General features: G+C 34.5%; 1 protein-coding gene across 1 annotated transcript in view; it reads right to left on the bottom strand.

Annotated features, from left to right (window-relative positions):
* The window catches only part of Il1rapl2 (interleukin 1 receptor accessory protein like 2), a 768,417-nt gene that overhangs the window by 58,297 nt on the left and 696,575 nt on the right, over positions 1 to 13,545 (bottom strand). Inside the window, exon 6 of the mRNA XM_060374647.1 lies at positions 12,687 to 12,816. Coding sequence (XP_060230630.1) covers positions 12,687 to 12,816 — 130 coding nt within the window. The remainder of the gene's footprint in view (positions 1 to 12,686; positions 12,817 to 13,545) is intronic.

Genomic DNA, 13,545 nt, shown 5'->3' with positions numbered 1-13,545 from the left:
TGGTGGGAATGTAAACTGGTACAACTATGCTATTTTATATAAGACACTCTAATATCTAATGAATATTTGGTGTCTCTCAGTGTTCTTGTAGGCAATGGTACATGAAAACTGTGTGAAGGCTGTGTTTTATTGGGGAAAATTCCAAACTGCTTTTAATTTTCTTCCAGTAGCAGGAGTGCTTTTAGTCACTTGCTGAAATGTTGCATTGCCAGTGAGCCTACAGTCAGTTTGCTTCATTGCATGCTTATATCACAAACTCTATTACTGCCACTATTGTTATCATGCCTAGAAAGTCAAGAATCTGGACCAGTAGAACATCTTAATAGGTAAAAGCACTTGTCACAAAAACTGATGACTTGAGTTCAATCCCTTTAGCCAAGATAAATTTTCTGATGCAGTGGTACACAGCTCAATTCTCTGCACTTTCCAATGAGATAGAAAGCAGAGACAGAAAAATCGCTTAGAATCTTGAATGCCCACTAGTCTGGAGTATGCAGCATGGCAGAAACAAGAGAAACTCTTCATAAATATGGTCGAAGGAAATACCCATCTCCTGAAAATTGTCCTTTGACCTGCACACTCGGGCCATGTCACACTCTTGTTAACAAATAATTGTATATGCCCTTGTTATTGTGTTTTATTTTATTAGTTACAGTTTATTAACTTTGTATCCCAGCTGTATCCCACTCCCTCATTCCTTCCCAATCCCACCCTTCCTCTCTCATCTTCTCCCTACCCCTATCCAAGTCCGCTGATAGGGGAGGACCTCTTCCCCTTTCATCTGACCCTAGCTTATCAGGTATCTTCAGGCCTGGCTGCAAAATCCTCCTCTGTGGCCTAGCAGGGCTGCTCCTCCTTCCGAGGTAGGGGGATGGAGTCAAAGAGCCCACCATTGAGTTAATGTCAGAAATAGTTCCTGTTCCTCTTTCTAGGGAAAACACAATTGGATACTGAGCTACCATGGGCTACATCTGAGCGTGGGTTCTAGGTTATATCTATGCATGGTCCTTGGTTGGAGATACAATCTCACAAAAGACCCCTGTGATCAGATATATTTATTGTGTTGTTGATTAGGAGCTGCAGCTTGATGGTCCTGCCCTGCACATGAAGTGAATTTCATACCATTTATAACTAGTCTGTTAAAAGATCAGTATTCAGAGTTTGAAGTAGTTTCTACTAAATATGTGTCATTTTTAATACTGATTTTGATGTTGTTGTTGTCTTGAAAACATAGTCTGAAGCACTATAAACTTGGACTCTATTTATTAGTAAGCAATTGAGTGAGACTGGGAATTGTACTATTCTTGTAGATGTGTGTTCTCTGATTACCAAAAGATCAAAACCTAAAAGAAGCGCTCTGGAAGGGAATGGCAACATGGCATTTAGATAAAGAACATGGTCAATGAAATATTAACAAAATATTGGTTAATTGAATTGGTCTGGCCTGGAGATTAAGGCTAAGTGAATTTTCTGTTCACCTGGGATTTAAATAGAAAACTTGTGTTGGTTTCTTAATTGAGGTAGATAGTACTATAATGTCTAAATCCAATTTTCATTCACTGTAAATACTCCCTTCAACCAAATTGAGTCCTCCTTTGATGTCTTAGCATCATGCAGATTGTCTGGGTTATTATTCTGAATTACTAGCAATCATTGTCTAGAGATGATGATAGAGAATATGAAAGAAGATAGGAGGTATGTAAAAAAAACAAACCTTTTAATTGAATAAATCTCTCTTTTGATGTGATGTGTTCCTCTTTTTCCTATTAAATCCTTATTAGGCCAAGACCAGTATCAAGGCTGTAGTCTGACAAAATCAAATTTACTGACTCAATACGTTGAGGAGAGGCAGTCCAGCAGCTGTCAACTGATCTTTGGTTTTTTTTTTTAAAAAAGTACAACATTAAGATTTTTAAAATATAAGGAGGTCATAGGGACGAATTTGTAATCTCTGTGATGGTTTCTAGAGTAGTATGATAATAAGGAGAATTAACTTGGGTTTGCATGTTTATCATGAGGTGAGGGTAGTTTGACTATTGGGTATCCATAGTAATAAATGTTAATAACAAAGCAGATCTGGGTATCATTGGTAGGAAAGCAGTAATCCTTCAAGGGAGGACAGATTCTTATGGCATTTTACAACTGCTACACGACCCTGGGAGAAACAGTGTTTTCTGTTAACTTTGCAGCTGGCTTTATCTCTCTGTCCTCCCATCCTGATTGATGGCAGGACTGTTTATTCTCAGTCCATACTGACTTTCACTCTTTCAGTCCCGGGAAAATTTTGTCTCCCTGCAGCCTATATGCAAAATACTACAAAGTATTCTGAACAACTGAGGATTCTTGAGAGATGTGTTTTTATTAAGTCAATCTAGCCTTGTACTTGTAAACTGCTGAAGGGAAGTTCTGCCTTAGTCTCCAAACTTTTGCTTGTTTAGTCACCAAATAAAGATAATACTGTTTATCTCAGCTGAGAACTATGGAATCCAATGTGATTTAGAATGTCAAAAAGGTTTTGTAATATTCTGAGTTTATACAATGTGAAATATCAGTATTACTATTATTAAGATTATATATAATTGTCCAGAAAAAAAAAAAAACAAAACCAAACAAAACTAAAGTTCAAGACAATAGAGTTGAGGCTGGGGCATTCTGAATACAGACAGTACATGAACAGAATTAACCAATATGTCTTAGATGGACTTTGAATATTTTATGCATGTATCAAGACTAAAACACAAATACAGAAATGTGGATAGTGAGTAGTCAATACCATTCACCCAGAAATGATACCCTAGAGAAATAGCTGTTTTCAGATTAATCAAAATTAAGGCTGACCTGGGCTAAAATCATGCTGCCTATAAAGGATTTATTTTTTTATTGACGCTTTTGTATGATTTATAAAATACACATTCACATATAGCTGTGATATGATTCGAAATTTATTTAAATCAAATGAAATTGATTGATTCATGTTCTTTCTACTGGTAGAAGGGATGATAGTGAGTGAAATAAGAGTCTACTCTTGAAGCCTGACTCTGGGAAGATGAAGTGCATGGGGAGTGCTTAAAGGCACTGAAAAAGTGTGTGTGTGACATTGCCAAAACAGAGACTATCATTTTACTCTGGGTCTCTAATTAATTTCTCTACATTGACATGAATGACATAAAGATATTTGGGAAAATGATGGAGATACATATACTACCATGTTCCCCTAAGGTGGCAACTACTTGCAACACAGCCATCATAATGTTCACACAGTACGGTATGTGATTGCCTTCCAGTATACTTCTCAGCATACATTCCTTTCATTAAGTGACATACAATTGTATTATGGGAGGAAACTATATGTGTTCTTTATTGTTTTGTCTGAAAGGCATATTTTTAAACCATGTATATCGTTTATTTCATATGTGGAGAATGCATGCCACAGAGCATTTTGGACCTCAGAGGACAACTTGTAAAAGTCAGTATTCTCCCTTCATCATATGGAAGGAAAATGTCATCAGGTTTTGCAGAAAGAACCTTAAAGTTTTAAGTGAGCCATCTCACTGATCAAAATTAAAAAAAAGTGTGTATTCTTAATAGGTTATTTTATAGCTTTTCAACAGAGTCGTTTTAAGAATAAAATATTTTAATTTATAGCTATTTTCTCCTTTGTTAGAGTATCCAATTCATTTACTCATAGAAAATATGTTAACCTAAAGGCATGACACTGAAGACCACTAGGAACTGGAAGCAACAGGGAAGAAATCAATAGTCAAAGAAAATAAAGTCTATATTCAGTTTTCAGCTTTTCATGATCTCAGTGGAAATTTAAATTATTTGCAATTTAAGAAGCTTTTCTGATAAACCTGAAGTTAGATTGAATGTGTTTGGAGGCTAATAATTACAAAAGATTTGCTAAACAATTTTATAGCATTGCCCAAGGAGAAAACATTTGTCATTGATAGAGCCAATTGTAGAGTGAGATTTATAAAAGAAAATTATTTTCCATTTGGAACAAAGAAGTCGTGAAATTCATCCACACTCTTTAACCACTCAGATATAATTTACATCTTTGTAGACTCTCTTAAAGACTCTTATTATTATTGTTGTTGTTGTTGTTATTGTTTAAAAAGATGGCTGGATGTTATCTGGCAGTTTTACTAGTCATGTGTATGTATACCTCAATAGCAAATTCTTACACCCCCCACACGTGTTAATCCTCATGAGTCTTAGATATAAACTTAAAGAAATTCATGTACACTTGCACAACTGAAATAGCCTTTCTAAGGAACATACCCTCAAAGGTTAGTCCTCCTCATGAACTCTGTTTCCCTTTGAAAATACTCCCAATCCAGCTTTAGCAGGCTCAGACCAATTATAAAGCCCCTGCCGGAAAGAACCTCAACTTGTTCTTTTTCAAATGATTATTTGAATTATCTGAAAAGACATGCTGAATTGTGTAGAAGTAGATTTATTGGAATCTTTTTATATTATAGAAAATCTAATGAAACATACATTGTGCACATGAAACTCTCCCCACTTCTACAAATTACATCTTACATGGTCAGTAGAAGAGTTTTGGTGTAATTGCCTGGGACTGGATGCCAAGTGTGATTAGAGAATTCATTATGAGTTCAGATTTTCATGAGTATCAGTTTTTAACAATCTCGGAGACATAAGAGGGCTTCTATCTTTTCTAAAAGGAAAATGATGGCGAATATGACAATGGTGCAAATCAGGAGGTGTAGGGACCTCAGAATTGAAAATGAATCACAAAGCAAATAGTGGGAATCTGAAACTTTTGTCAGGATTTGCACTCAAATACTGTACTGCAGTATTAGAACACTGCTGTACTCAGAGACTGTACTTTTTGAGGATTGAGGGACATTTATATCATTGGTCACCCCTTGCCAGTAAATATCAGGGCATTTTCTCTAGGTAGCTTATTTTATTTTATTTATTTGCTTTAAAATGTTTTTAATTGAAGCAGAATTCTACTACTTTCACCCTCCCTTTCTTTCCTCTAGTTCTGCCCCCCCATATTCTCTTCTTGAAACTAAAGTCTATCATTCATTTGAGAAAGTACTAAGAGGTTACAAGTTGCAATATATTCATAGGACAAAGCTGAACCTAAAAAATGAGAATCTAAGAAGGAGAGTTGGTTCTCCATTTGTCAACTGATTGATGACTACTTACTTTTATTTTCAATTTTGTTTACTTAACAATGAACTTTAAAAAGTTTAATAAGTACTAACGAAATTGTCACTTGTACTTAATATTCATTAGGGTTTCATATGACAGCTCTATACAAGTATATAGCTTGTTCTGACCAAATACAACAACTTTTCCCCCTTTCCTCTTCTCAGTCTCTAATAACCATCATTTTTCTTTCTGGCAATGCACTGTTGATATGCATGTACAACACAAAAACTGCAAACCCATTATAATACAAGTCTGATAGAGTGCCCTCTCTATGAACTGAATGTTTGTATCTCTCTCTCAACATTCATACATTTCAAATGAATATCAAATGTATTAGTGTTAACAGTTGGACACTTGGAATTTGCTTTAGTCGTGAAGGCCTTACTCTAATGAATAAAATTAGTGCTTTTATCAAAGAGACTCAATAAAGCTACTTTACTCCTTCTTCTAAGTGAAGACACACTGATGAAGCCATCTGTGAAGAACAGGACCCCACCAGGCACCAAATCTGGTGGCTCCTCGATCTTATCTTTCCTAGTCTTCATGATGATAAGGAATATTTCTGTTGTTTGTAAATTATACAGTCTAAAATAATTTATAATAATAACCTGGAGAAAGAAAGACAACCCTGAAGGGAAATATATCCAGAAGTCAGTTTTGTTTACAGAAATGCCTTTGAGATAAATCCTCTAATTAAAATCTTAGCATTTTGCATTTAGTGCTATTCCCATTGGAGAAAATCTATGGGCCATGGAAGAATTCAGATTATCGCTTGGTTCTACTAATTGTGTCATTAGCATTTTTTATTAAACTGTTTAATAAAAAGCTATTATTTGTCCCAATTTGCTATGCTCTGTAAAAATCTTAAATGTTTCTTTCAAGGACACTGGCTTTGGAGGCTAGAAGACAGGGTCTAGTAATTAATTCCTACGTTAGCATAAATGGTCATAGCCTGAAGGAATGTTGGAACACACACAAACTCCCAAATAAATCACAGGTCACACAATTAATATTACAAAATGGTTGACCATGTGTTTATCTTGGCCAGGAATCCTTGCCTTCTCTTTGTTTTTATTTCTCTAAAGGTGTCTCTGTTTAGCTAGTGGGTTTTGTAAAATTTTCAAAACAAACACCTACCACTGCAAGAAAGTTATGAATTCTTCCATCAAAAAGAAAGAAATACAGTTAGTGGGGTAGGTTAGGGATTGGGAGAAAGTAGAGGAGAATATAGTAAAATCAAATAACAATGACATTTTGCAAGTCCCCAAAAGCTGACATATTTAGAATCTAATTTTTGGCTCTGGCTCTGAACTTGCTTCAAATTCGTGTGTTTTATCATCCACTAGCTCTAGAGAACGGCAGCATAATGCCTTGCTTGTCCATTTAAAATTGTATAACTACATATTAATGTAAATAGACATCTACCTTAAAAGTTAATTCTGGAGAAAGAAAGGTGAGGAAAAGTTAAGGGAATCTGAATTGAAAATGGATCTTATTTAACAAGTAAGCACTGATTAATTCAAGTTCTAATAAATATAACAAAGAAAGAGAAGATATTAATAAAAACAGGAGAAATTTGATGAAGATAAACGAGAATTATCTCTAATATATTTACAGATTTTCTGTTCAAACCTTTTGAGAAATATTAAGCTTGTTAGCCAATAAATAAATAAATAAATAAATAAATAAATCTTATTTTTCAGAAGAGACCAAAGTTTTCCAGAACATAGACTTGATAGACACTTGAGGAAATACCAATGCTAATAACGTATTTTTTCCATAAATATGTACAATATTAAAAGGGATGTTAAGGACAACAGCAATGGACATGCCAAACTGCATGGGAAAAAGCCCACCAAGCCTCAAGCCTACACAAAGCACTTTAGGCAATTGAGTAAAGCTGGGGGCCAGAGAGGTGGACTTCCCCAATTGGTTGTCCAGTGCCAAATGGTCAGCCTTAACACATACATACAAGCAAAATCATAAGTAATGAGCAGGTTATATTTTGGACTATATATGCAAGTACATATATGCATTCAAAAAATGAAAAATGGGACGTGAATTTGAAGGAAATGGCGATGGGTAGTTGAGAGGACTTAGAGGGAGGAAAGGGGAGGGAAATGTTGTAACTATACTGTATCCCCCCAAAAGATGGCAACAAGGTTTGAAAGTTCACTTCTTTAATTTCACACTCAGGAGGCAAATTTCAACCCAGCCCAGTCTGCACAGAATTCCAGAAGGTTCAGCACTTCATAGAGACACTGTTAAAAACAAAAATGGAACTCAATGGCAGGCTCTTTGACCTCCCCACCCCCCAAGGGAGGAGCAGTCCTGCTAGGCCACAGAGAAGGACTTTGCAGCCAGTCCTGAAGATCCCTGATAAAACAGGGCCAGATGAATGGGGAGGAAGTCCTCCCCAATCAGTGGACTTGGAAAGGGGCAGGGAGGAGATGAAGGAGGGAGGGAGGGATTGGGAGGGAATGTTGGAGCGGGATACAGCTGGGATACAGAGTTAATAAAATGTAACTAATAATAATAAACAATAATAAAAAATTAAAAAAAAAAAGAAAAACAAAAATGATGGCTCCCTTGTTATCAGGAAAATAGTTATGGAGGATAGATTTATATCTCAGGAGGTAAAGAAATTATGTAAAATTTCAGTATTTCTATAGTAACTGTGCAAGGATGGGGTTTGTGGGCTTGTCCAGCTATAACTAGTTTGTTTTATTAGGCAGGGTGCGGGGGGGGGGGGCGTAGAAGAGGAGGGAGGAAGGAGATTTAGGTTTTTCAAAACCATGTTTCTCTGTGTAGCTTTGGTTGTCCTGGAACTCATCTGTAGACCATGCTGGCCTTGTCCTCAGAATTCAGCCTACCTCTGCCTCATGCCAAGATTAAAGGACTGCACCACATCCACCTTGCTAGGACCATGTTTTGATTAGAACAAAAACACATCGATTTTCACAGCAGCACTGAACTTTCTCACAGGTATTTTAAAGTATGCTGGGACCACAGTGGGAATGTAGACAAAAACTGGCAGAAACTATAACAAATTTTGGATCAAATATTGTAATGTGCTTGTCATTTGTGGAAATGTTTCCAGCCCTCACTAATATTAGAAAATGTGAGTTCATTCATTGTTTTCAGAAAAGTTCATTTGTCTGTTGTATATTACTTTTCTTTGTGAGTCAAAAAAAAACTCAAAAGTGGGATTAAATTAAATTAAAAGTAATACATATATGTACCTCATATACTTTTGTACATTTCTGATTTATTTATGCTGTGCTTAAGTCTGCTTTAAAATACAATTTATATGCTTTATTATTTCTGTATATGTTTGTGTCTCCCTAAAAACAATAGTCTCAGCTTGGTGTATAGAACTAGAGTGGTCTGTATGAATAGTCCTAGATCATAACCTTTGCATCAAAGCTAATCTTATTTTGCAAACTAGTAAGAGATTCTTAGCCTTTATGCCTCTACTATTTGAGTCAAAAATGTATGCAATTAAATTATCTCATTAAAAAGATACCACACTGAAAAATATGAGTGTTATATATTAGGACAAATGATTAAAAATAAATTTACCATAAGTTGCATCAAACATAATTTAAAATATTCAAAATAAGTGAAAAGTTAAATGTAAACTTTTTATAAGATTTACTCAACATCTAGATATTTCGATAAGAAAAATGAAGTATATCTCCAAAATGACATTCATATATTAATGTTCATATCATCTTTACTGTTCCAAATTAGATACAATGCAAATGCAAACAACAGGCAAATGGAGAGCCAAAGTTTTATACAAACTCCCCATATACCAGTACTCATTGATATTAAGAGGTTGAGGTTTTTATGCACATAACACATGTCTAATTCTCAGGATGACTGGTCAAATGAAATAATACAAACACAAGGCATGTCTGCTACATTATTCTGCTTGTACAAAGCTACAAATTTCGGGCTGATTTATAGTGACAAGATTAGCGTTGTGGAAAGGATTTCAAAGGGGCACCAGGAAACAAGGGGTGATAACTTCTTTATGGCAACTGTTTTGCAAGCATATGCATGCATCAATCAGCTTCTATGGATTGTAAACCTTACATTGTGTGCTGTTGATTGCTTGTCAATTATAAACCGTTGAAACTGCTTACTTTTAAAAATCCACCGAGTCACATCCAAGAAAAGGGAGCTAATTACTTTGGGTTCATATAATTACTATTCTTGCTTAAGAATCTGGAGCTCCAAGCTTTTGGGTAGTAGAAATTTAATTAGGAGCTCAGTGGGTACAAATATATTTAACACATATCAATTGTGGGGACAGTTTATTTCTCAGAAATAAAAAGTGAAGAGTGGTATATTTTAAGTAGATATATTGATAATTATTTTAAGCATTAATATTTTAAATGACTTAATATAAATTCAACTATATTAGTCACAAATAAATTATTAAAATATTCCTAATAATGGTACTAGCTAGAGAATTTCAAGTTCAAATGGGACTTTAAACTTACGGATCATTATATTCTGAAGATCTATGTTATGCCAGGTAACCAATAACCAATACAATTAAAATTAAAAAAAAAAGAACACCTGAGATTATATGGGTACCACAAATTATACTTAATGGGTTTTTCAAAAAACAAAGCTGGGAACACAGTTTGGTAGGTAGGGAAAGGGTGAAATTATGAAAGGAATTGGGGCAAAGGAATGAATATGATAAAAAAAAAACACACTGTAGAAAATTCTCAAAGAGCTGATTAAAAATACCTAGAAAAATGCACAGCAAAATAGCTTTTTTTGTAAAAGACTTGTGTGGTAGTCCATAACTGAAATTATCAGCACTAGGAAAGATCAGAAATCAATGCTAGCTTTAGCTGTAAAATACCATAATGTGAAATACACTTCAAAATGGTTTTATTGAGGTCAAGTTCATATACTATATGATTTGCCCATTGATGGTCTATATGTCATTGTTTTATAATGTTAACAAGTATGTGCAACCATCACCATTATTTGAGTCTAAAATATCTATCTATCTATCTATCTATCTATCTATCTATCTATCTATCTATCTATTATTTTAATTTACTGTGTATTGGTGTTTTGCTGGCATTCATGCCTGTGTGAGGGTGTGAGATCCCATGGAACTGGAGTTAGAGATAGTTAGGAGCTGCCATGTGGGTGCTGGAAGTTGAACCTGGATCCTTTGAAAGAGCTTCCAGTGTTCTTAAACTACTGAGCCATCTCTCCATCCACTCCTAAAACACTTCTAGTCTAGGATGCCCAGAATTTTCTTTGGGGTGTTGAAACTATTCTTGCAGTAGATACCAATAATAGTTGTACAATATTATGAAGATACAAAAACACCCACTGAGCTCTACACTTGAAAGTTTTTATTTATGTTAAGTTGGATTTGAAAACATTTGCAAAAATATTGCATTTATACAATGTGCCTATAAGTACCAATTGTACCATCTATCCTCACCAGGCTTAATAAGTCGAGAATCAACTTTACAACTCTGTATATTCACTTTCTCTAGAACTGGCTTATAAATGAAATCACACAGTGTATGCTCTTTTGCCACTGACTTATTTTTACAGATGTTTTCAGGTTTGTTCTGTTGTTTAGTACTTCCAACCTTTTTATAGAAGATACTATTCCACTGTGTGACTCACCACATTTTGTTTATCTAGTCCTTATTTGATAGACATTTACATTGTTTCAATTTTCCCTTAGTGTATTGCTGCAATCAACATACATATTCTCATGTGGATATATGCATTGTTTTTCTTTGGGTATATATCTAGGAGGTACAGTGCTGCACCACCTAATAGTACTATGCTTAAGCATTGGAGGACCTGCCAGATTGTCATTCAAAGTTGTTGTACCTCTTTGTATTTGTATCACCAGTATGTGACTTTCCCAAATTCTCCACATCTTCACCAGCACAATTTATAGCTCATATTTTTACTTTAAACCATTCTAAGGAGATAAAATGTGGTCACATGGGTTTGATTTCCCTAATAACTGATGATGTCAAAGACATTTTCCTAAAATAGTTTTCCTAGAAATATATACCTATTGTCAATTTTTGTATGTGATCTTAGAGATTATGAATCCTCAAAGTTATGAGTTTATAGGTGAGAAATATTGAGTATAAACATGAAGACTGTCACAGTGATAATTACAAATTATATCAATTATGGTTAAGTATTATGTAGTGTGTTTTTTTAGTGCACAGTGCTATAATATACGCTCAAGAAAAACTTGAACAAACCATGGGCACATATGAATACAGTTCTAGCTACTGAGGGGAAACTGAAGTGGGAGGATACCTTGAGCCCTGTAATTCTAAGACTAGCCTGAACAACATAATAAGACTCTATCTCATAAAGCAAATACAGAAGTTCATATTTACCCATGTTCTCTGAAAAACAAATACTGATTTCTAAGCATGATTTTTAGTGAAGATGAAGGAAAAGTACGCCCACATCTATCAATATCCACTATATACCAGACTGAAAGTATGCCTGCTTTTTATTGCTCAAATGAGAAGATACTCCAGCCCAATCCATAACTGTATCCTATATTTGTTTTTATGCCCAAAGATAAGTACAGTTCTCACTGTGTATCAAAGAACCATCTCTGTCTCTTTGCAAATGACAAAGAGAATACCATGAGCAATCAAAATGCAGAGTTGTGGAGCCCAATTCCAACAGATATATCTACAATATATTGCTATATAATATATGATATTTAATATAATATTAATATTTTTTAATATTTTAAAATTCATATTGAATATATTATACTCTTTAAATACTATAATCTCAAAAATAAATAAATGAATATAAAAACACAAAGCAAATGAATTGAACTTATAGCTACTCACCAAGATGGTATAAAGTAAGAGGAAAGTGAAAAACATTAAAATAGGTGCTAAACTAAAAGATCAGTCTTCGGAGAAACAGTGGATGCTGTGACAAATAAACACTAACAAGAATCAACAGTCTTTTTTTTTTTTTGTAGAGAATAAGATTTCTACACTACCATAGCTTTAAACTTATTACATGAGAATTGTTGGGTTGCCAAAGAGTGAACAGAGATTTGTCCAGGAAACTGAGATATCATCTGAAAATTTTAAAGCCCTGCTCTTACCAGGGCTTTAAATAGTGCAGAATGAGTGGCCTAAGCTTGGAAACATGATAGATTTTCTTCAAAAGCTTTGAGAGGATCATTATGTTTTGATAGCATCCTCCAAAAAACCCAGAAGACTAATAGAAACTTGCAAAAAAAAAAAAGCTTTTGGTTTTTGTGTTTTTTGCAAATGTGCATTTTAAAGGAAAGTATCATTCTTGGCTTCGCCAACATATCAGGTCTTAGGGAATAGAATGACTTGAAGTTGCAATGAACACTTTGATCAGAGACCCTCCTACCATGATTTACTGATAATTTCAAAGACAGCAAAGAAAAATAAACAACTGTACTCCAATACCTTATTTCACCTTCTCTAATGTGACCTGCCAGTTCTTCAATAAACTTCTCGCCTTTCATCCAGTAGATCATTGGTCCAGACTCCCCACTGAATCCAAAGAAAGCTTTGCAAGGGATGTTCAGAGGTTTGCCTGAGAAAGATAAAAATAATAAATGAGCAAATATTCTGTTCTTAGTGGGAAACAAGGATGACTAGTTAACATACAAGGACAACTCACAGTAGCCCTATTTTCCAACGAGTCTTGCATGTGAGAAAAAAAAACACTATTATGTGGGCTTTGGGGAAATTATAAAATTCAAGCTATTATAAAAACAGAAAAGTAAATAAATTATTACATTATACCACTATAATTATACTGTACCTTTCCCCAAAACCAAAATGAAAGAATCAAATGAAAATGATCCCTAATTATTTTCATTCTTTGAAAGCATTCAAATATTCCTTACCTGGACTTGCTTTTAAAATTAAAATTATTTAAGAGCATAAATTAGTTCTTGATAAGTAATAAAATATATCAGTAATAGACTACTCACTATTAAGATTGTATCAACTTTAGTTTGTTTCTTCCTATTATAATCTATTTTTAGAAAAATTATATGGAATGATGATTAAATTTTGGTGTTGACTTGAAAGGATTAAGGGAAACCTCAATAGTGGGTCATCAGTATTTTTGGCGACATATAGGAGACTTTCTCTGAAGTGATATGACGGACTGAGTTGGAATTAGAATCCCAGAATGTGGCCATGCATCTTTTTGTTTTCTTCTCTCCTTTTTCCACCTCTCTGGTATATGGAAAGGTGTGCACTTGTGTTAGCATTTGCTTTCTTGTGTGCTTGCATGTGGAGGTCAGAAGTGAAT

This window comes from Meriones unguiculatus, chromosome X (genome assembly GCF_030254825.1).
Source record: "Meriones unguiculatus strain TT.TT164.6M chromosome X, Bangor_MerUng_6.1, whole genome shotgun sequence".
Lineage (NCBI taxonomy): Eukaryota > Metazoa > Chordata > Mammalia > Rodentia > Muridae > Meriones > Meriones unguiculatus.
The sequence above is the reverse complement of the archived record's forward strand: the minus strand, read 5'-3'. Positions and strand labels throughout refer to the sequence as shown.